Here is a 21,518-nt window from a genome sequence, read left to right on the forward strand (position 1 = left end):
GACTGACCAGAGATTGAGTCTCACCAGCCGCAACCTCTCAAAGTAAGGGGAGAATAAATGAACTATTAATATAATTATACGGTCAAAAGTTTGAAAAAGATAAATTTTATCAAAATATTTCGAGTTAAATTCATATTAATCAGGATTGTAGTGCAAATAACAAATTCCCTCCAAATGATAGACCAAATTAAGTCCAAGACCAACACATATCACATCGCTATCTGCTCTGCCAAAAGCTCAAAATCAATTTGGGATTCTGCAAATCACCGCTCTCGATCGCTTACTTACATTCTGTTATAGCCTTACCCCCCAGGCTCCCACCCTCTATGTCTCCGTATTTAAACCCTCCCTATCTCATTTCCCGTTTCTTTCTCAACAACGGACTCTAACAACTCCACTCCCTCTTTTTCTCTCCGTGAGAACCTTCACTTTTCGCATACATTCTGAATTCGGAGCCGAGACAGGCCGGGAATCGGAGAGGGAGCTTCGCGTTCAAGCTTGCTCCAGGATCGAGGCGGGGAATCGGAACCGGAGCTTCGCGTTCCGGCTCTCCGACGTACGTACGGTAACCGTAATTCAGGTTTGCTTCCTCTTCTCACCGACTTGAATTCAATTCGCAGATATACGCTTCTATTCACTATTCGCGCTATATTTCCCTCTCCATGTATACACGTCTCTCTCTGTGTATATGCGTGTGTTAGATTGTATGTATAGAACTATAGATGCCTTAGTAGTATACAGTACACACTGATTGCTACTGACTCAATCAGGCGCATGTTAGCATGCTTCCGAACTCCGTGAAGCTACACAGTATAGTGTTGCCATTTTTTCCCCGACCGGCTTGCACTTTTTGTAGAAAAATTTACGAAGGTGTTAAAAATGTTTTTGTACTGTACGAACAGATCAACTTAATTGTTTGATTTCTCCATACGTGTTTGAATATTAATGCTCAAGAAGCATACAAAAATTTTCAATATCCTTCTTCAGTTCTTCGCATTTAGCTTGTTGTAAATTCTACATACATAGTAGTACTTCTGATCAAAGACAAACAGTTATAAGTAACGTCAATAAGCCGGTCAACTTTTAGGTACAATTAATTCTTGACTAGTCAACATCTCTTCAACATGAAGAGTAGGTAGATCTTTGAAATTGTGTGAATTATTAAAACAAATTTCAAAAGAAAAAAACTGTAGAAATTATCTGACTTGTTAAGACTTAATACCTAATTACTCTTTTAGTACATACAGGAAATTCAGTTGATCCTGAAATCTTGTGTTTGAAATTACAATATATATTTTTTTAAAGCTACTGGCTCTATTACATTATAACCTACTAAAACACAAAGTATCAATAACATCTCCACTGAAGCTTGAACTCATAATCTTCCAAATGAAAGTCCAACCCAAATACCATTAAACCACATAGTCCTGGTACAAAGTTTTTGACATAATTAATACTATATCTTATGTTATTTAAATAATAGACGATATGTTGTTAGTTTGTTTTGTTTTCTCCATTAAATAAATCTCTTAGCAGAATAATTCTTTAAGTAGTTTTAATTTCAATTTCTAGTTATAGTGGACATTGAGTTAATTTGCTTGTGTTTTGTCTGCAAAAATAGAAAATGCTTGTTTTATATATTTACAGAAATGCTAAATTCGATTACTCATTTATTCCAAAATTTGCCTTAAATAATGATACTAAGTCTAATTGATGATTCAATCATCAATTAATGTATAAATCTAAAAACATAATAAATCTCAATCCATGTTATATCCCTTATTTATGTTATTTTTTGTTAATATTTTTAATACATTATGCTATAAAAGTTGTACTATACAATTTTTTGAACAAAAATATCTTTACCGTTATAATTTTTGTTATCTTTTCTATTATTATTACCATGCACATGCATACACAATATATTTTCTTATATATTCTTCAATTGTAATAATGTGTGTAGACATTATATATTGGAGTAGTATAAGATATACGTTTAATTTTATTTAAATTTTAATTAAATATTACCATAATTATATTTAGTAATTTATCATATCTAAAATTTCTTACTTTAATAATATTAGTCATATCATAATTATTTGTCTTTCATGATATAATATCCTGATTTTATCAACTATGAATTCTACAACTATAATTTTTTTAAAAAATTATATACTCTTATTTAATTTTTTTTTAATATAATTAATATTTTAACATTGAATATTAATAGTGGACATATATTTTTGCGTATCACGCATATAAAATACTAGTAACAAATATAAATAGTTAAAACACTTATCACAAAGTAACATTTAAAACACGTTTTGGTAAAAATTAACTTTTTTTTTAAAACATTTTACTTCAATATAACATGTATACAAAAAGAGTTGTACGTGAATGTCCCCGAAGGTATATGGTCCTACTATCACACATAATGAGTAAACAAGTATATGAATAAACATGTATAGGGTCAAACTATTACACATTAACGAGATTTACTCAATCAATGTAGTGACTATGAATTTTTTCTCATGGAATGAGTTTCCTTATGATTGATGTCTAATTATATTACTTCTCACTTTATAGTGCCCAATTAGGAGGTGACTCATGCATTGGGAAGAAATTTGTTTTGCCTTATTGACTATTTAACATAACTCTATTCTTTAAGTAATTCTAACTTTTATAGAATTTCTAATATGAATCATGTCTGATAAATATTATATCATAGTTTCACAAATATATGAAATGATCACACTTTTTAAAGGCACTATATCAATGATTTCTAAACCCATTTCTGCATTTATGCCATTACAATATTTGTTAACTTTGATTTTAGAGATTTTACATGATTCTTTAAAATTTACTCTTTATTTTAAGCCGTTTTGGTGATAGGGACCTTCACCATCCTTTTATTTGGGTTGTAAGGATTATTCCATTTCCATGCATTCTTTCTTAAATCTCTTTATATATAATGCATAGTTGGTCCTGACAGGCTGAAAGCATTCTAGCCCCCAAATTCTTCTTTTTAACAAGTTAGGTGCACACACTTTACAATTATCCTGCTTGAGTAGAAAAACACCAAAGACTGTTAATTTAATTATTTGATCAATAATATAAAATTTTCTAGTTGTTTAGGTAAGTGTAGTCGATTACTTGCTTGATTTTTAAAATTGTTAGTATAAGTAAAACTGTATATTATAATTTAATAAAAATAATATTAACATAAACATTGTTCATTTATATTTTTGTTCTTCGCCACTTTCACTTTTAATTTTTGGAACTGTATTTCGTGTACTATACTTTGTTGAATAGCTTATTGGTTTCATATTTTTCAACAAAATGTTCATATTTTTCCCAAATTAAAATATTAAATAACTGTCTTTTGTTTTTGTTTTATTTTTTTCCTTGCTTGCTAGCTAATACTATGTTAATCCGGGATAAGTGTTACGTTGCCTGAAGTAGAAGTCATCTCTCGGCAAACCCATATGCATTATTCCTCAATATAGTATAGTATATTAGTACGTACATGCTCTATTTAGAATTTTTAATGTGTAGATTCCCTATTATAAAGTGATTTCTTTTCTAGAAAGATCATATTTTAATGATTTGGAAACCTTATTGTGAATATTTATTTACATATACTGCGTGTTTTATTCTTACTATATTCTTCAATAATAATAATGTATATTCTTACTATATTCTTCAATAATAATAATAATGTATATTGACATTATATATTGGAGTATGTAATATAAGAAATAAGTTTTTTTTTTTTTTGAATGCTACTAGCTCTATTGTAGTATGTAATATAAGAAATAAGTTTGATTTCATTTAGATTTTAATTAAATGTTACCATAATTATATTTAATAATTTATAATATCTAAAATTCTTACGTTAATAATATTAATCATACTATAATTATTACTCAAATTATCAACTATATTTTTAATATAATATGAATTCTACGATTATGAATTAATTTTTTTTCATATACTATATTATTTTTGAAAATGTTTTATATAATTAATATTTTAATATTAACTATTAATATTGGACATATATTTTTGCGCATTGCGCATATAAAATATTAATATATATAATATAAGAGTGGAACTAATAAGATATGCTACTATGTTATACTGTTTTAAATGAGTTACCGATACAAAGTAATACAGTATAAATAGATTAATGTTACATTTTAAAATGAATATTACTAGATTAATGGAAGAGAATCATAGTGCCACTGTTTGTGTTATTTCTGTTCTTCAGAATTGGTTCTGTACTTGGATTCTTTTACAGAGTACATGATTAATATAGGGGCTATGGGGGTCTAGGCATAAAATGCAGAAGTTATAGGCTTTATTCCGGGTACGATCCGACCATAGAACTGGTTACACTCATCATGGAATGGTCCACACATTTATGAAAACTATAAATAAAAATTACATTTTTAATATGCTAAAAAGTGCATTATTTGAAACTACATAATTTTTGTTATATACATTATCAAATAATGTATACTCACTATACAAATAATGTACTTTTAGTATATTAAAAATGTATATGATATTCATGGTTCACACAACTATATGGACAATGGTTCACACAATAATTTGCCAACTTCTAACCCAACATATTGGCGTTTGGTTCACGAAATATTATATTACCTCAGAAAATATTAAATTATTGAAAATGTTAGATTCCCGTGTTTGGTTTAATATAGATTGACCTAGGTTGTACAAAACAATTAAAATATTGGCCTAACTCATAACCCAACAAAATATAAATTCAGTTCTTTTTTTCTCCTTCAATTTCTTTAATTAAGAGTTGTAACATTTATCTATGGCCGATTAAATATGAATTGGTTGAATTGAGCCAAATAATAAAAAAATTTAGTCCAGCCTAGTCGGCTTTCCAAAAATCAAAAATCAAAAATCAAAAGTACATTTTTTTTCTTTAATTCAGTTACTATATTTATAAATTTATATAATTTTTTTTATAATAATAAGTTAAAAATTAAAAGTTAAAATTATTTATTTACAACTTTTTATTAGAATTATTACTAGTCTGTATAACTATTAATTTATAATTATATTTTAATATAAGTAATAATTTTATTAGTTAACATAATTAATATTTTATCATAAATACTGCGCTAATATATTTGTCTTCATGTTTCGAAATATAAACTAAACAGAAAATTTTAATTTTGACTTTCAATGAAATACCACAAAATGATACCGGAATAATATTTTTCAAAAATCATTTTCAAGAAAGCATTGTTTGTGTTTTTAAATGGACTTTAAATTTAAAATGTTCCGAGAATGTTAATTTATTTTTTATATAAATATATTGAGATTTCCAACATTTTAGAATAGACGCAAACTGCTTATTAAAAGTGAAAAATAAAATTTAATAAAAATATTATTATTGTCTAAATATTAATAGTGAATTAAATTCAAAGCCATACATAAGATCAAGTGGCTTGTAGTTTACTGGTAGTGGGTTGTTTCCTTAGATGGGAGGTGATGGGTTCAAACGTATATGTAAGGGATGTAGGACAGTAATAAATAATGAAATAATACTTCATACTCCGTATTAAATAAATAGTAGTGCCGTCTTTAATCCCATTGCCAACTTCAGAATCGCGTTTGCATCTTCGGCACACAAAAAATTTAGGAAAAAATATGAAATAAAAATTTCTTTCACATTAAAATCTTTTTGGTTTCACCTGCATGGCTGTAAGGCTTTATGTAGTACCCTGCATAGCTTACACGAGGATTCGTCTTCTCTCCCTCCTTTTCTCTCACTATGATAATTCACTGCCACCCGGAATCATTTCAGACCTCTCGCTCTCTCACCCGTATTTACATCCAAGAAATCATTTACGAATTTAAATTCTTGATATTTGACTCAAAATTGAAAGGCTTCTGCGGGAATTGATAACGGGATCGAATCAGGTGATACCCATTTCTTCTGTTGTTTTCTTGGCATTAGTTTTACAATCTGAGTCTGATTGATTCTCGATTTCGTTTTATCCAATTTACTGCTATTTACCGCGCGGCTTTTCAAGTGGGCTATGAGTTTTTACCTATTAAAGAAAATTTTATTGGCTAAACATAAAATGACCGTGAAGTCTATGGAGGGTTTTCTTCTTATTTGAGTTCAGTAGAATTTGCATGAAATGCCTTTGTTTAGTTGTCTAGTTTGAGACCTTTTACTGTGCTCAATGATTGTAATTTTTGTATGTTTGCCTATGTTTCTGTATGAATAAATCATTTTGTTGCTTTCACTCGTTTTCTTAAAATCTGCTTGGGTCCTGGGATATGCCATTAATTTCCTAAAAGTGGGTAATTAAGAATCTTTGAATCACAAACAAACAGCCAGGACTTGGTGGTAGACCCCATTTTCCAGCTTATGGCATTCTATGGATCCCGTTGCCTTTGTTATCTCTTTCTTTATGTTGATTTATCTCTCCTAGTTTTGCATTGCTTAGTAAGGAATTTAATGCCTCTTCATATTTGTCTTTATAAAGCTGTTTCTCAACTGTATAATTCAACTTTTACTATTTTGTGTTATGACATCATGTTACTATTATTATGTTAAATCTGTAGCATCTTATTAATCAGTAGATTTTGGATATGATAAAATTTTAATTTGTTTAATCAAAATGCAATACAGGTGTTCTCAGGGATATTGAAACTCTATTAAAATCAGTCTAGGAGGTCTGCTGGACAAATGCCGGGGAACAAGTATAATGGAAACCCAGTGGTCCCCTCCACACGGTTGGAGAGACTCTTGAGAGAAAGAGAACTGCGGAAAAACAATAGAGCTTCTCAGTCAAATGATTCTGTTGATAGTAATAGAGGAACAGAGCTCTCTGGACATGATTTGCGGCAAAGAGAGGCTGATATCTCAGGAGTTTCCATTGACCAATATATAGAAGTAGCTGCACGCGCACTTAGTGAAGAATGGGAAGGGCATGATGGGAGGCCTATTAGACAACGGCTCTTGGTTGTGGCAAATAGGCTGCCAGTCTCAGCAGTGAGGAGAGGTGAGGAATCTTGGTCGCTGGAGATAAGTGCTGGGGGTCTAGTTAGTGCTCTCCTTGGTAAGTCTTTGTGTGATTATATCTTCTTCTTATGATAATATCATCCGAATCTCAATGAATAGGGCTAATTTGAGAATAACTTTTTGTAGGTGTAAAGGAGTTTGAGGCCAGATGGATTGGTTGGGCAGGTGTGAATGTGCCTGATGAGGCAGGGCAGAGGGCACTTACTAAAGCACTGGCTGAAAAGGTGTAGTATTAGTCTTCCTAGTCTTTTTTGCCTCAGTTTTATCTGGTTATTGAATTCTGTGTTGCGTCTGGTAACTATTAATATCACTTTTAGAATAATTCCTACAGACCTATATCTTACATTTGTATTCCACTATAACATCAATCATAACAGAGGTGCATTCCTGTTTTCCTGGATGAAGAGATTGTTCATCAGTATTACAATGGTTATTGTAACAATATATTGTGGCCACTTTTCCATTATCTTGGGCTTCCACAAGAAGATCGACTAGCAACTACCAGAAGTTTTCAGTCCCAGTTTGCTGCATATAAAAAAGCAAATCAGATGTTTGCTGATGTAGTGAATAAACACTATGAAGATGGCGATGTTGTTTGGTGTCATGACTACCATCTTATGTTCCTCCCAGAATGTCTAAAGAACTACAACAGAAAAATGAAAGTTGGTTGGTTTTTGCATACACCATTTCCATCTTCAGAAATCCATAGGACATTGCCATCTAGATCAGAGCTGCTACGTGCAGTTCTTGCTGCTGATTTGGTTGGGTAAGTCAGCCTTAAATACCAAATAATCTTATCTTATCATGTTGCAACTCACTTTGGGTGACTTAAATTGTTGTCTTAATTACCCATTCTTGGTTGTTTAACCCATAGCTGTACTAGCAATACTGAGATTAACAAGAAATTAGAGTAAAGATCAAGTTCCGTACTCTAAGGGTTTGAAATATCTCTCTCGTGCTCCCTGTTGTGTACATTTGTCTGTTTTCTTAGTTTTAAAATGGTCTGTCCACATGAGCTTTTGTCTTGTGCAATGTTGATATTCAAGCACAGATAGTTAAGATTTTAGGTTCAAATTTGATGGAATTGCAGATATAATAGTGATAGTTAAGTTCCTGGGGAGTCTGGAGTAAGGAAAAATTACGTTTTCATAATTGATACTGGTAGCATTGTCTATCAGAGCTTGACAATATGTCCAACTAATAGTGTATTGGATGGCTTGTACTATCAGAGTGAGTATGCTATATTTCTGTTTTCAATATCCTTGTATGTGTTTCACAGATTATGCTTTGCTAGATAATAATTTTATTGAGTCATCGTTTCTTATGAAGCTAATGGGTTTTTAATTTAGTAGAAAGTACCTAAGTACAATTCAATCTCCACTAATTCAAGGACTGATGCTAGTTTCCACTTTGAAACGTGTACTTATGTTTCTGCCTATCTATGTTTGGGATGTCAATACAACCATCTTTGTATTTTCAGTATTCCTAAACCTGATATGATAATTCTTTGCAGCTTGCTAACAGGTTAAATTTGTTTTCCAGTTTTCACACCTATGACTATGCAAGACATTTTGTTAGTGCTTGTACTCGCATCCTTGGGTTTGAAGGTACTCCTGAAGGAGTTGAGGATCAAGGGAGACTTACCCGTGTAGCTGCGGTATGCTATAGTTACATTGATCCTTCTGATTACCATGATACAAGAATTGTTCGGGGAAAACTGTTTGTTTCCATGAGTGTGTTGCTATGCATTTGTCTTCCTTTTGAGTTTGTTGGCAGTTACTATTATTTCTGTTTATTCATTTCCACGTATTCAGTTTCCTATTGGAATAGATTCTGACCGATTCATTCGAGCGCTTGAATCAAATCAAGTCCAGACTCACATCAAAGAGTTGCAAGAGAGATTTGCAGGGAGAAAGGTATACTCTCCTTTTCTAAAAGGTCTCTGGAATTTGGAGAACTCTATTCCTTGAAATCATCAAATTTTTGGGTTTACAAGACGAGAAAAGTTGTTTTAGGAGTTACTTTCCTGAATCAGCCTGGTTTGAACTGTAAAATCTTGACCTAGGATTTAGCCATCTTTAACTTTCACCTGACAAGATATTTCATGATGTCAATGTGTTTCCATTTATCTTCTTCCCTCAGTATGGGGTTTATCTGTTTTTATCTAGGCCTAGTGGTATAGACTTGCGTTCATCATTTAGAATCATATGTTATCTTATATTTGTTGCTACTAATGACTTGGGGCTATAACAGATAGAGCACTGTTTATAACTTTATACTGTTTTAGCTTTGGATTTACTTTGCTAGAATATCCCAGCATACATTTTCTAAAATTAGTACCATTTCTGGAGTTATGGATTTGTTGTGCCCTTTCCTCACACCTAGTAGGACTGTAGGATACACAGTAATGTAAAATCAGTTACAATAGCTTGACAATTCACCACCTGGGTCTTGTTACTTTTATATGTGAAAACATCATCTAATATTTAACCTGACAGTCCTCTGCGAAAGGTGGGGAGGATCATGCATTTTCTTTGTTTTTCTGGGTTGTTAGTCCTTTAAAATTTATATCCTATGGAGATGTTGTATATATAATTTCTCTTTTAACCTTTTTACCTATTTATTCCTTACAGGTCATGTTAGGGGTTGATAGGCTTGATATGATTAAAGGAATTCCCCAAAAGATACTAGCGTTTGAGAAGTTTCTTGAGGAAAATCAATATTGGCGTGATAAAGTGGTTTTGCTTCAAATTGCAGTGCCAACAAGAACAGATGTTCCTGAATGTATGTACTCTTACATTTCTCTGTTTCCTTGTTTGGAATTTCCACCTTTTGAGGGGATTACACTCCATAGGGGACATGCTTGGTGTGGTCGGTAATCTGCTTTTACAAATCATTGGAAGATCATAAGAAGTTTTGGTATCACCTCCTACCCTTGTAAATAAGATGCTTGCTAGTTTTGAGACTACATCCTACCCTTATGAATAAGAGTCTGTCCTATTCAAATGATGGCATAGCCTCTGTTACAATGTCAGGTAAATTTGAGACAGCAGTATAAAACATCACCACAAGGATTTTGATTCAATAGTTTAAAATCTATATGGGGTCGTTTACTAACTTGGAAAAATGGAGGATTTTCCAGAAAAATGGAAAAAATAAAAATTGGAGAAGTTGTTTACTAAATTTCTTCTTCCAAATGCCTTTTCTATCTCCATTCTTCCGTTTCTATATGATTTTGGAGAAAGGAAATTCTGAGTTCTCCATTTGGAGGATTGGAAAAAACGCGTGTGAATAGTGTATATTGACCCTGAAGTCCAGTGTTCGAATCTTGTCTTGGGCGCATTCCTTTGTTTCTTTTTTCCTCTCTTCTTCTTTTCATTCCTCTTTATTTTTTATTCCTCATCAATTTCTTTTCCTCTTCTTCTTTTTATTCTTCCTCTTCGGTTCCATTTTTAATTCCTCCACTTCAGTTATTATTATTATTATTATTATTATTATTATTATTACTCAAAAAATTATTATTATTATTATTATTATTATTATTATTATTATTATTATTATTATTATATCATTATTATTATTATTATTCCTAGTTGGCGCTTCCTCTTCAGTTTTTTATTACTTTTTATTATTATTATTCCTCTTCCTCGATGGTTTGGCTCTTCCTCTTCAGTTTTTATTGCTTATTATTATTATTATTATTATTATTATTATTATATATCATCATCATCATCATTATTATTGTCATTATTATCTCTGTTGTAGAAATGTACAAATGTTTATATGTAATGATTGTATTTAATTTAATGAAATTAAAAAATTAGAGAAATAAAAAACTAGAGGGATAGGGGATGAAAATTAGAAAATTGGAGAAATGGAAAACTGGAAGAATGGAGAAGGAAAACTGGAGAAATGGAGAAATGGAAAACTAGAAATAGAAAAACAGAGAAATGAAGTAAACGACCCCTATATATCTCTATGGTATTAATAATAACAAACCACTAAGAAAATTGGAGGAAAGTTGAATGAAATGTTATTTCTCTATTAAAATTAAGACCTGCCTCTCATTTCTTACTGATATTCCTATTTTTTTCTACTCTATCAAGGATCAATTTAAAAATTGATTCAATTGTATATAACTTTTACATTTTTTAAAAAGTGGGGTCATTTAATACTGTTGATCATATTCATAATCAATGAAACCATTTTAGCCTTCAAATGAAACCATACATATTAACTATAAGATATATACATATAGACTTCAAATATTTCAGTGAAGTTGACTCCACTGCTAATGAATTGTAGCCAGCACTGTAAAACATGGATCACTATCCTCCCAGTTACTCCTTTATGTAGAGCAATATTGTTATATACCTGCTCACATTTCTGACAGTGGGAAAACACTAATGAAGCTAGTGTTTTTTCTTCCTGTGAAGAAATTTTTTTTATCTTGATATCTTCTCTTCCAACATTTAACTGAACTATATATTACATGCCTAATGAGCACATGCCCAAACAATTAGAGCTGATTTGGTAATTTCTGTATCTTTGCAGATCAAAAACTAACCAGTCAGGTCCATGAGATTGTTGGGCGCATCAATGGCAGATTTGGGTCTTGGTCAGCTGTTCCTATTCATCATCTGGTTTGTCACGTCTTCTTTTATTATTCTATATATATATAAGTAATACTTACTGTTCTTCAAATGTATATGTGTTTACCCCTCATCAAGACGTTGATCAAATTTCACTACACACCATGGTAACTCACCTCCTTCCGTATATATGTAAATGATGACGCTATTCTCTTTCTTTTTCCCATGTACTTCTAGCATGACGTTGAACTGTTTGTAGTTTCACTTCATACTGTGGTAACCACCATTTGTATGCATAAATGAGTCTTGGTGTATAACGTGTCTGAAACTACCTGACTGACCATTCAGTAAGCTTCACTATTTTACACCAACCTTCCCTGTCCCCATTTCATTACTGATGAGATTAATGTTATAGTTTTGTATCAGTTGTTCCTATGGCATGCTATGCTTTGGTTTTTTTTTTTTTTTTTTTTTTTTTTTTTCTTTTTTTTTTTTGATATGTAAGAATCAACTAGTTTCATAAAGCCACTCTTTATAATTTTTAACTTGACTTGAAGTTTTGAGAAAACTGTTTTTTTTTTTTTTTTTTTTTTTTTTTTTTTTTTTTTTTTTTTTGCTTTATTACTTTTAATTAATGGTATCCTGGTAGGTAATTTCCTTTTTTCTGCTTCAAATTTGGATTTTGGTTGGACATTTCTGTCTGTATGTTGGCACTTGACAGTTACAAAATTTCCTGAAAATCATCAATCAATGGTTGAAATCCTGTGAAATTTACTTTATAATTAGTAAATAAACAATGAACAATTGAAAGAATTTCTTAGTCCAGAATTATGCAACTTCTTAATTGATTTTCCATTTGTCTGCAGGATCGTTCTCTGGACTTTCATGCTTTATGCGCACTTTATGCAGTTACCGGTACTGATACCAAAAGCTCCCTTTGCAATAATCAGTTTCTTTGGTACTTTACAAATTAGTTATGTTCTGTATGCCCCAAGAGAGTTATTCTTTGGTTGATAAAATTATATTGTGAATTTGGTTAAATATATTCTGTCAGTTAAAGAAGTCTGCTTGGGTGGCTCCCATCCCCACTCCCCTGCTCTGCATGGGCAGTCCCTCTCTAGGATATTTTTTTGACCATAATCTAAGTACAGCATGATAGTTGTATTAGTCAATATCATCTAATTCTCATCCTCTAAATCCACATTGAAGTTTTTGATGACATTTTTGTTTCAATTTGTTTGAAGCCTGCTTCTTTTATTGATCAGATGTAGCACTTGTCACATCTTTACGTGATGGAATGAATCTCGTCAGCTATGAGTTTGTGGCATGTCAAGAGTCAAAAAAAGGGGTTCTTATTCTTAGCGAAGTAATTATTGTACTCTTTTAGTTTAAATTCTACTCTTAATTTTGACACATCACACCATTTGCTAGTAGACTCAGTTTGATGGAGAAAAAAAAATCAATATTCTGATGCTTAAAACCTCATTTGACAGCAGTCCATTTATCACTACACTATATGGTTTTGTTTACTTATGTAGGTTCTTTTTTGGTTCCCTCTGGGCATATTTGCAGTTTGCAGGTGCTGCACAGTCATTGGGTGCTGGAGCAATCCTGGTCAATCCCTGGAACATCACAGAGGTTGCTGCTTCCATAAAACAAGCTTTAAATATGTCTGCTGAAGAAAGAGAAAAACGTCACCGGCATAACTTTACACATGTGACGACCCATACTGCTCAAGAATGGGCTGAAACTTTTGTGAGGTTTGTAGAACTAACTAAATGATACATTTTTCTTTATGGAACTACAGCCATATAGTTGCTTAGTTTTTTGCTACCCGAGAACAAATATTTTTCCTTGAACACTGCTATTCAAAATCTTTATGATAGAGAATGAATGATGAACATGCAGAATATCATATAGAAAAAGTCCTGGTAGGTTGTTTGTGTTGCTTTCCCTGCCAAAGTTTCTGATGTTCCACTTTTTTTTTTTTTTTTTCTCTTGGTTGCAGTGAATTAAATGACACTGTTATTGAAGCTCAGCAGAGGGTAAGAAAAGTTCCACCACGACTTAACATCAGTGATGCAATTGAGCGCTATTTGCAGTCCAATAACCGATTGCTCATATTGGTATCCTCATTATTTTCTTTCCTGAAGTTGCAAGGCATACATAATATTGTTTTGTTTTTCTCTTTCTTCCTTGTTAAACGTTGTAGCAATAACCGTCTAAATTAATGAACTTATGATAAAAACCAACAGGGTTTCAATGCCGTGCTAACAGAAATGGTGGATACCTCTGGAAGAAGAGGTGGCGATCAAATTAAAGAAATGGAACTTAAACTGCATCCAAATTTGAATGGACCTCTATCAGCATTGTGTATGGATCCAAAGACGACAATTGTTGTTCTCAGTGGAAGTGACAGAAATGTCTTAGATGATGTACTGCATCTAGCTTTCCTCCCCCACCTTCCCTCCCTTCTCCTCTCTCCTGGCCCCCCAAAAAATGCCAATTATTCTTAATTCTGGATAAGTGTCTTTGCAGAACTTTGGTGAATACAACATGTGGTTGGCAGCAGAGCATGGGATGTTTCTGCGATCTACAAAGGGAGAATGGATGACTACAATGCCAGAGCTTCTAAACATGGATTGGGTTGACAGTGTAAAGGTATGGGCCATGTGCAGGGTCATTATATTTCTGTTATCTTTGAACTCTAAGTTATTATGTTTGTATTATTTATTTATTTATTTGTTACAGCATGTGTTTGAGTATTTCACTGAAAGGACCCCTAGATCTCATTTTGAACCTCGAGAAACTTCACTTGTTTGGAATTACAAGTATGCAGGTAATTGAATTTTGTAATCCATTTTGCCTCCAAATAATTTTCCATGCCTTTCCTTGTCCTCATGATTAGGCTGTTCCTTCTTGGTTTAAATTTCAGATGTTGAATTTGGAAGGTTGCAAGCTAGAGATATGTTGCAGCACCTCTGGACAGGCCCAATTTCTAATGCATCTGTTGATGTTGTGCAAGGGCAACGATCTGTTGAGGTTCGAGCAGTAGGTGTTACAAAGGTGATGAGATTTATCTTATGGTATTTTCATAAAAATCCCCTCTTCACAGCCTTACACTGAAAGTGGTTAGTTAGCCCGTGTCACAGGGAGCAGCAATTGATCGAATATTGGGAGAAATAGTTCATAATAAAGCCATTGCCACACCAATCGATTATGTTCTGTGCATAGGGCATTTTCTAGGAAAGGTATTCTCCTGGAACTTTATTAATGCTTCTTGACTTGGTGCATATTTAATTTTATTTAGTTCAAAGCATCCCCTTATGCTACAAGTGCCAGTAATTGGATGAACAAACTGTAATTGAACAACTCATGTCAAAACATACATTTGATATGGCAAATATTTTATACAAGTAACTAAAAAGGTACCAAGCAAATATATATAGCAGTTCATTCTTTTAACTGGTTGTCCTTGTGTCTCTACTTTCTGTGCTTCAGGATGAGGATGTCTATACATTTTTTGAGCCAGATCTTCCTTGTGATGGAATGGGTATTCCAAGGTCGAAAATAACCGATGCATCGAAGGTAGCAGGAGACAGGAGGCCAACGGCAAAGCTTTCATCGAGCAGAAGCAACTCAAAATCATCATCACAGAGCAGGAGTAAACCAGTACCAAACTTGGAAAAGAAAACACCAAACCATACATCTGGGGGTGGACGACGGTCAACAGCTGAAAATGCTTCATGGAATGTGTTGGATCTCAAGAAGGAGAATTACTTCTCTTGCGCAGTTGGCAGGAATCGTACAAACGCTCGGTATGTTATGCCTACCTCGGATGATGTGGTTGCATTTCTGAGACAACTGGCTGAATCATCTACATCAAGCACATCATACTCACATTAGGATGAACAACTAGCTGAAGCATCTATATCCATTCAACCCATCCAGGATGAAGCTTGTACATTGACTCATCACCCAAACAATGTTAGAACCCAGACTCTCGTATGCACCGAGACAACTTTTGTAGCTATATATGTTGTGTGCTTGTATGTTTGAGCGGATGCATACATATTGATACAGGCCTGCTTCCCGACCAAATTGGAGTATCTCTGACCCAATACTAGTGCTGATTTTGTGAAAGAGAATGTAGTCCTAATTCCTAAAGCTGATTTGTGTTTTGAATTCTAGTTACTGATAAAAATCTTTTTTAGACCTTTTGGTGTACAGTTAATTGAGTAGCTAGAAGAAATGTTTCTAGTGGGAGACGGAGACTTAACAACTGCACTAGATCGTATTTAATGTATTATTTTGAAACGTAATCCCTGTTATACATTCAATAACGACAGAGGTTCATCACACAATCGCTGGCTGCTTGCTGACCATTTGTAAATCATGAAAAATTTTATACCAAACCATCTAGTGGAAGCACTCTATTCAATATCGAAAGAAGGTGGTTAAGCTAAGAATGAGTAATAACTAAAGCTAGCACAGTCTAGAAAATGAGATTCACCCACGGCCACCCTCCACTGAAGCTGGCTGCTTCTTATTATGCGGAGGTTTTTCTGTTTGGTTCAAACACATACTTGATCAGTGACTCCTTTATTGACAACAACTCAGGGAACTCTTTCTTCAACTTTGATGCATCCATCTCATTGTTACTTCGGGCTGCAACTATCACCTTTGCCTGCTCTTCCAGCGTGAAGTTGGCCCATTTGAACGCTGGATCCATGTACTTCTTGTACATCTCCAGAATCTCATTGTGGCTCACAACCCCGGGGTTTGTAAAATTCCATATGCCTCTCAGGTTACGCTTGGCCATCTCTATGGATATAGGAAGTAGCTCGTCCAAAACTGTCATGCTATTGGGAATATTTACCACCTTATCATAACGAGCGATTTTGGTGATGAAATTGCGAGGGTTGTTGAGGTCTGAAGATATTGGCATTCTAACTCTCAGGGTGCAAACATTTCCATACTCTTTTAACAGCTCTTCAACCTGTTCCAAGAAAACAACAAAGTTACTAATATAATATAGCTACCTGCATCTAATGCCTAAGAAACAAGAGACAAAAACGAGCAAGAGATGCATGCTACCATGGCCTTGGTCTTTGAATAGAATGAGCCAGTGAAATTTGGTTTGTCTTCCTCTTTGAATCCAACCGCAGAACCTTCTGGATGTGCAGCGTCATATTCAAATATGCAACCAGTGGCAAAATTCATCATCAACAGACCATTCTCTCTGCATACATCTGCTAAAGTTAGTGTACCAGCAACATTGGTGCGGATCGTCTCACACTTGTGACTTTCGCACCAGTCAACATTGGGTCTACCAGTGATACCAGCTGCATTGAAGACATGGGTGGGCTTCACAGACTGAATGTCAGCCAAGAGCTGTGTGCGATACTCCATGCGACCCCTACCATATTCATAAGGAATCCCCTGTTTCTCACATAACTTGCCAAGCAGACCACCAATCCAGCCAGTTCTACCATATATCAAAAACTTATAAGGTGGTTTTTGAGCTGAGTTGCTGATTCTGGGTGCTGGAACTACCATCTCAGTTTGATTTGATTTTCCTGAGAATTCAGAGGATCCAGAGTCGTATTTCTCGGCCTCATCAAAGTTCCTTTCTATCCCACCAGGCATCATCAGCATTCTAGGATGGGGAAGCAATGCACCAGAGACATCTCCCCACCAATCAGGGTTATTGGTATACCATTCAATTGTCTTTTTCAAACCCTCCTGCCACACAGTCCGTTCTGACCAACCCAGATTCTTCAACTTCTGATCATCTAGGAAATATCTCTGGTCATTAAATGGCCTATTCTCTACATATTCAATGCAAGTTTCAGTATCCATATTAAAAAGCTTGCATATATCTTTAGCAACATCAATCACTCTCCTCTCCTTCTTTGTTCCAATGTTGTAAACATGGCCTACCTCTCCCTTGTGAAGAATGACCTCAAAAGCCTCAGCGACATCTTCACAGTAAAGATAACTTCGGACATTAGAACCATCTCCATGAATTGGAAGTGGCTTTCCCTTCATGGCTAAAAGAATGAACTTAGGGATTAACTTTTCAGGGAACTGGTTGGGACCATACACATTATTTCCTCGAGTTGTTATAACAGGCAAGCCATATGACCTACCATAAGCCATAACAAGCATTTCAGCCCCAGCCTTTGTAGCTGAATATGGGTTCGTGGGAAGGAGTTGTGAGGCTTCATGATTTCCCACAACAGCATCCTCGTCAGTCTCCCCGTAGACCTCATCTGTGCTGACATGGATAAATCTTCTGATCTGACCAGTAACTTTGCAGGCCTCCAATAGTACATGGGTGCCATAAATGTTGTTCTTGGTAAACTCAAAGCTGTTACCGAACGAGTTGTCAACGTGGGTCTGAGCAGCAAAATGCATTATTGTGTCTATGGACTCAGTGATGAGGAGGTAATTAACAAGATCAGCACTTGCAATGTCCCCCTTAACAAACTTGAAGTTAGGGGATGAGCGAGAGGGAAGAAGGTTCTTAAGATTTGAACAGTAGTCTAGTTTATCAACAATAACAATCTTGTAATTAGGATAGCTCCGGACAAGTCGATTTGCAACATGAGATGCAATAAATCCGGCAGCCCCAGTAATGAGGATATTCTTTGGGGTGTAAGTTGTCATGTTGACAGGGCTTCTGCAGAAAACAGAATTCAAACATATACTTAGATACTAAAGTGACTAAACATACTGCAACACAACTTCATGAAACTAACTTCAAATATTCAGCTATAAGCACCACTAAACACTTCAGACATCCCAATAGGACAAAAATGCTTTCTCAACAGAAGTCAATTTGAACAGTAATATCACATCATCACTTTCAAAATAATGAACCAATGCCGCAAAAAACACCATTTGGTTACCAAATAACTACTCCGAATCACTTACAAGTTGACAAAAAATGTTCCAGGACTAATAATAATAAATAATACTTCCTAACAGAAATGCAAATTTTACTTATGGTTCTATATTCCTCCATTACGAAATATTCTCATGAACAGGTGTAATAGAAAAAAAACAAACAAACACTGAAAATAAAGACATGAAATGATGAAAATGAAAACTCTGATAAGTGATTGCTTTCCAGTAATTATCTGGATCAGAATAAAAAAACAACAATAATCAACAGATCCAACGCGGTTTACAGAAAATGCGCAATTCACAAGCTGAAATATATGCACGCAATGCATATGAACAGAAAGCACATACAATTACAGGCGCAGCGCATACCAGATCTAGATAATATGAAGCAATGCCAACGAAAGCGTAGAACTCGGTAACAGATCTACACGCAATGAGAAACACCACTCGAGTCATGAACCGTAAAGATAAAGTGTAGCACGGACGAAATGAAGAGTTGGATTTACTTACTGCCTCTGCGTCAATCCGGATCAAGATGAACGCCGGTGCCAAAAAGAGAGAAAGCAAGAGAAAATTTAGAGTTAAGAGAGAGAATGAGAGGAGAAAGGAATTCAGACAAAGCGACGATGAGGAAAGATTGCGGAGAGGTGCTAGGCTGTGAAAGCGATGAACGAGGAGAATCGACCAAACGTGTCGTAGTATTTATACATTTGCGGCTCGGAACTCGGAAATCTAAACATTATTAGCATTTAGTACCCAATTTTCATGCAAATCAATTTTGATTTTGTTTGTTTTTTTTTTTCCCCCACACCCTATTGCTATCTATTGTGTCATCAAATCATCATGTCAAGTTACAAAATTGCTTTCATGCTTTTATTATATGTTTTTACAAATTTTTCTTTTATTGATGAGTTATTTGTATTGGTGCATTTTATTATAAGTTATTATTATTTAATTAAATTGTTAGTTTTATGATGTGAGAGGTTGGTTGGAAGTTCAAAAATAGCAAGTAATAAAAAGAGGTTATTTGCCTCTTGAATACAAGATTCTAGTTATGTGTGTCTACTCTAGAGAGGGTGGTGGTGGTGGTTACTAATGTGCCATCAAGATGTGTATAAATTAGGATAGTGTTTCATTTTATCGTGTATATTAATTGTGATAAGTAATTATAGTAAATTAATGGTGAGCATCAAAAGGAGTATATTTGTTGTAATTTGACATGTCCAACATTAATTGTGACACGTAAATACGTAATTGTACTAAATTAGTGGTAGGTACCAGGAGTATACTTATTATAATTCGATTTGTCCAACACCAAACTAGTTATGCGTGCTAGAAGGAGTATATATATTTGTTGTATTCCGATATGATTTGTCTAACATATTTCTTTGAGGTTTTATTTGTTGAAGTATTTTGGAGTATCTTATTCAGAACTTACGGAGTATTTAGTTATATGGAAAACTTTTCGAAAGAAAAAGTTTTCCTTAATTTGAGGAAAATATTCACGATGTAAATGTAAAGAGTTATACAACTAACCAAAATGTTTTGAAATGAAACAAATCTCGATAAAAAGGTATTGTTCAAAAACTACGAATGAAAATAACAATTACATAATAACTAGGGATAAAAATAGCAACTTGGATAAAAAAAAAATAATAATAAAATAAAATAAAATAAAATCCGAATATAAGCAAGAATTAGAATAAAAAAACAACAATAACTAAAAAACTTACGACAAAAAGTAATACATTTCTCGATCTCTTATTAAATTTTCTCATAATTTGGTCAATTGTAGCCTGCGGTTAAAAACGACGTACGTTGCAAATTAAAATCGCACCTTGCTCTTCTCAATCTCCTTCCAAATGCACTAATGATTGCACATTTAACCTAACCATCATGCATTACTGTTGATTGATTATAGCATTTTGATAAGTTTGGATGGGTATGGACTATGGAGGACTTCATTTAAATTTAATTTATATTGGCTAACACTGTGTTTGGTGAAGTCGCGTGCACCCAGTATTAGTAATTTAACTCTCCAAAGTCCAAAGTATAGGTTTTAAGTTTAAATCACATGACATAGGTATAATGGATTTTTATTTTTAATGAAAAGAAATATTAAATAAGTCCTCTTAAGTAAAAGAACTAGTGCAATTTAATCGTTAACTAAAAAAAGTTTCATTAAAATTTTTTAAATTGACAAAAAGTGTGTAATTAAGTTCAAAATAATTTACCAGGACTATGTGGTCTAATGGTATCCGGGTTGGACTTCCATTTGGAAGATTATGAGTTCAAGCCTCAGTGGAGGCGTTATTGGTTCTTTGTGTTTCAGTAGGTTGAGAAAGTATATGAACAGATACTACAATGTAATAGAGCCAGTAACTTTCAAAAAAAAAAAAAAAAGTTCAAAATAATTTATTTAAAAGATCAGCGTTAATGTTTTCAAAAAAAAAAAAAAAAAAAAAAGATTAGCGCTAACAAAACAAATATATAGCGTTGACGTGAATTCTAGTGTACAAATATTTTATTTATTTATTTTTAAAAAATCAAGTATACAATTAATTTTGAGTTAATACCCAAAATCGTCCTCGACTATAGTGGTTTTTCTCAATTTCGTCCTAAACGACTTTGGTGACCTAATATCGTCCTAGACTTTTGTGTTTCGCTCAATTTAGTCCCAGACTTTTGTGTTTTTACTCAATTTAGTCCCTCATTTGTTATTCTGTCCATTTGGTGTTAAATAAATAGACAATTCAGTAATTTTAATATTGGCATCTCTTTTCTCATAGACATGTGAACTGCGAAATCCTTTTTTTTTTTACGAATTACTCCCAGAATTACTCCTAAAACTGCGAATATAAAATTTGATTTGCAGGTCCGGGAGTAATTCTGGGGGGGCGTTTGGTTCAGGTCATATTAGATTACTTAGGTAATCTGAG

General features: G+C 33.5%; 2 protein-coding genes and 1 pseudogene across 8 annotated transcripts; 2 read left to right on the forward strand and 1 right to left on the reverse strand.

Moving 5' to 3' along the window:
* Positions 1 to 224: 224 nt before the first annotated feature.
* On the forward strand, positions 225 to 15,884 carry LOC109187816 (alpha,alpha-trehalose-phosphate synthase [UDP-forming] 1). Of its 6 annotated transcripts, none has more exons than XM_019338163.1 (19): positions 225 to 580; positions 6,683 to 7,112; positions 7,202 to 7,299; positions 7,453 to 7,841; positions 8,618 to 8,732; positions 8,890 to 8,991; positions 9,709 to 9,859; positions 11,630 to 11,718; positions 12,534 to 12,582; positions 12,933 to 13,033; positions 13,240 to 13,427; positions 13,676 to 13,793; positions 13,923 to 14,102; positions 14,206 to 14,328; positions 14,419 to 14,506; positions 14,603 to 14,733; positions 14,808 to 14,918; positions 15,169 to 15,312; positions 15,394 to 15,884. In XM_019338163.1, the coding sequence occupies exons 2-19, from the start codon at positions 6,740 to 6,742 to the stop codon at positions 15,571 to 15,573; spliced, it is 2,730 nt and encodes a 909-aa protein (XP_019193708.1). In that variant the 5' UTR covers positions 225 to 580; positions 6,683 to 6,739; the 3' UTR covers positions 15,574 to 15,884. The 6 variants fall into 6 exon arrangements, with proteins under 6 accessions (XP_019193708.1, XP_019193704.1, XP_019193703.1 ...); XM_019338159.1 differs by adding an exon at positions 5,880 to 5,961 and having other exon boundaries at positions 226 to 580; positions 15,169 to 15,884; XM_019338158.1 differs by having other exon boundaries at positions 226 to 580; positions 15,169 to 15,884.
* Positions 15,885 to 15,949: 65 nt separating this feature from the next.
* Positions 15,950 to 19,271, reverse strand: LOC109187818 (trifunctional UDP-glucose 4,6-dehydratase/UDP-4-keto-6-deoxy-D-glucose 3,5-epimerase/UDP-4-keto-L-rhamnose-reductase RHM1-like). 2 transcript variants are annotated; one of them, XM_019338164.1, is made up of 4 exons: positions 19,090 to 19,271; positions 18,949 to 19,003; positions 16,765 to 18,352; positions 15,950 to 16,666 (listed from the first exon to the last, which is right to left on the reverse strand). In XM_019338164.1, the coding sequence occupies exons 3-4, from the start codon at positions 18,337 to 18,339 to the stop codon at positions 16,217 to 16,219; spliced, it is 2,025 nt and encodes a 674-aa protein (XP_019193709.1). In that variant the 5' UTR covers positions 18,340 to 18,352; positions 18,949 to 19,003; positions 19,090 to 19,271; the 3' UTR covers positions 15,950 to 16,216. The 2 variants fall into 2 exon arrangements, with proteins under 2 accessions (XP_019193709.1, XP_019193710.1); XM_019338165.1 differs by lacking the exon at positions 18,949 to 19,003.
* The window catches only part of LOC109187390, a 7,770-nt pseudogene continuing 5,457 nt past the window's right edge, over positions 19,206 to 21,518 (forward strand).

This window comes from Ipomoea nil, unplaced genomic scaffold, assembly GCF_001879475.1.
Source record: "Ipomoea nil cultivar Tokyo-kokei standard unplaced genomic scaffold, Asagao_1.1 scaffold1421, whole genome shotgun sequence".
Classification (NCBI taxonomy): domain Eukaryota; kingdom Viridiplantae; phylum Streptophyta; class Magnoliopsida; order Solanales; family Convolvulaceae; genus Ipomoea; species Ipomoea nil.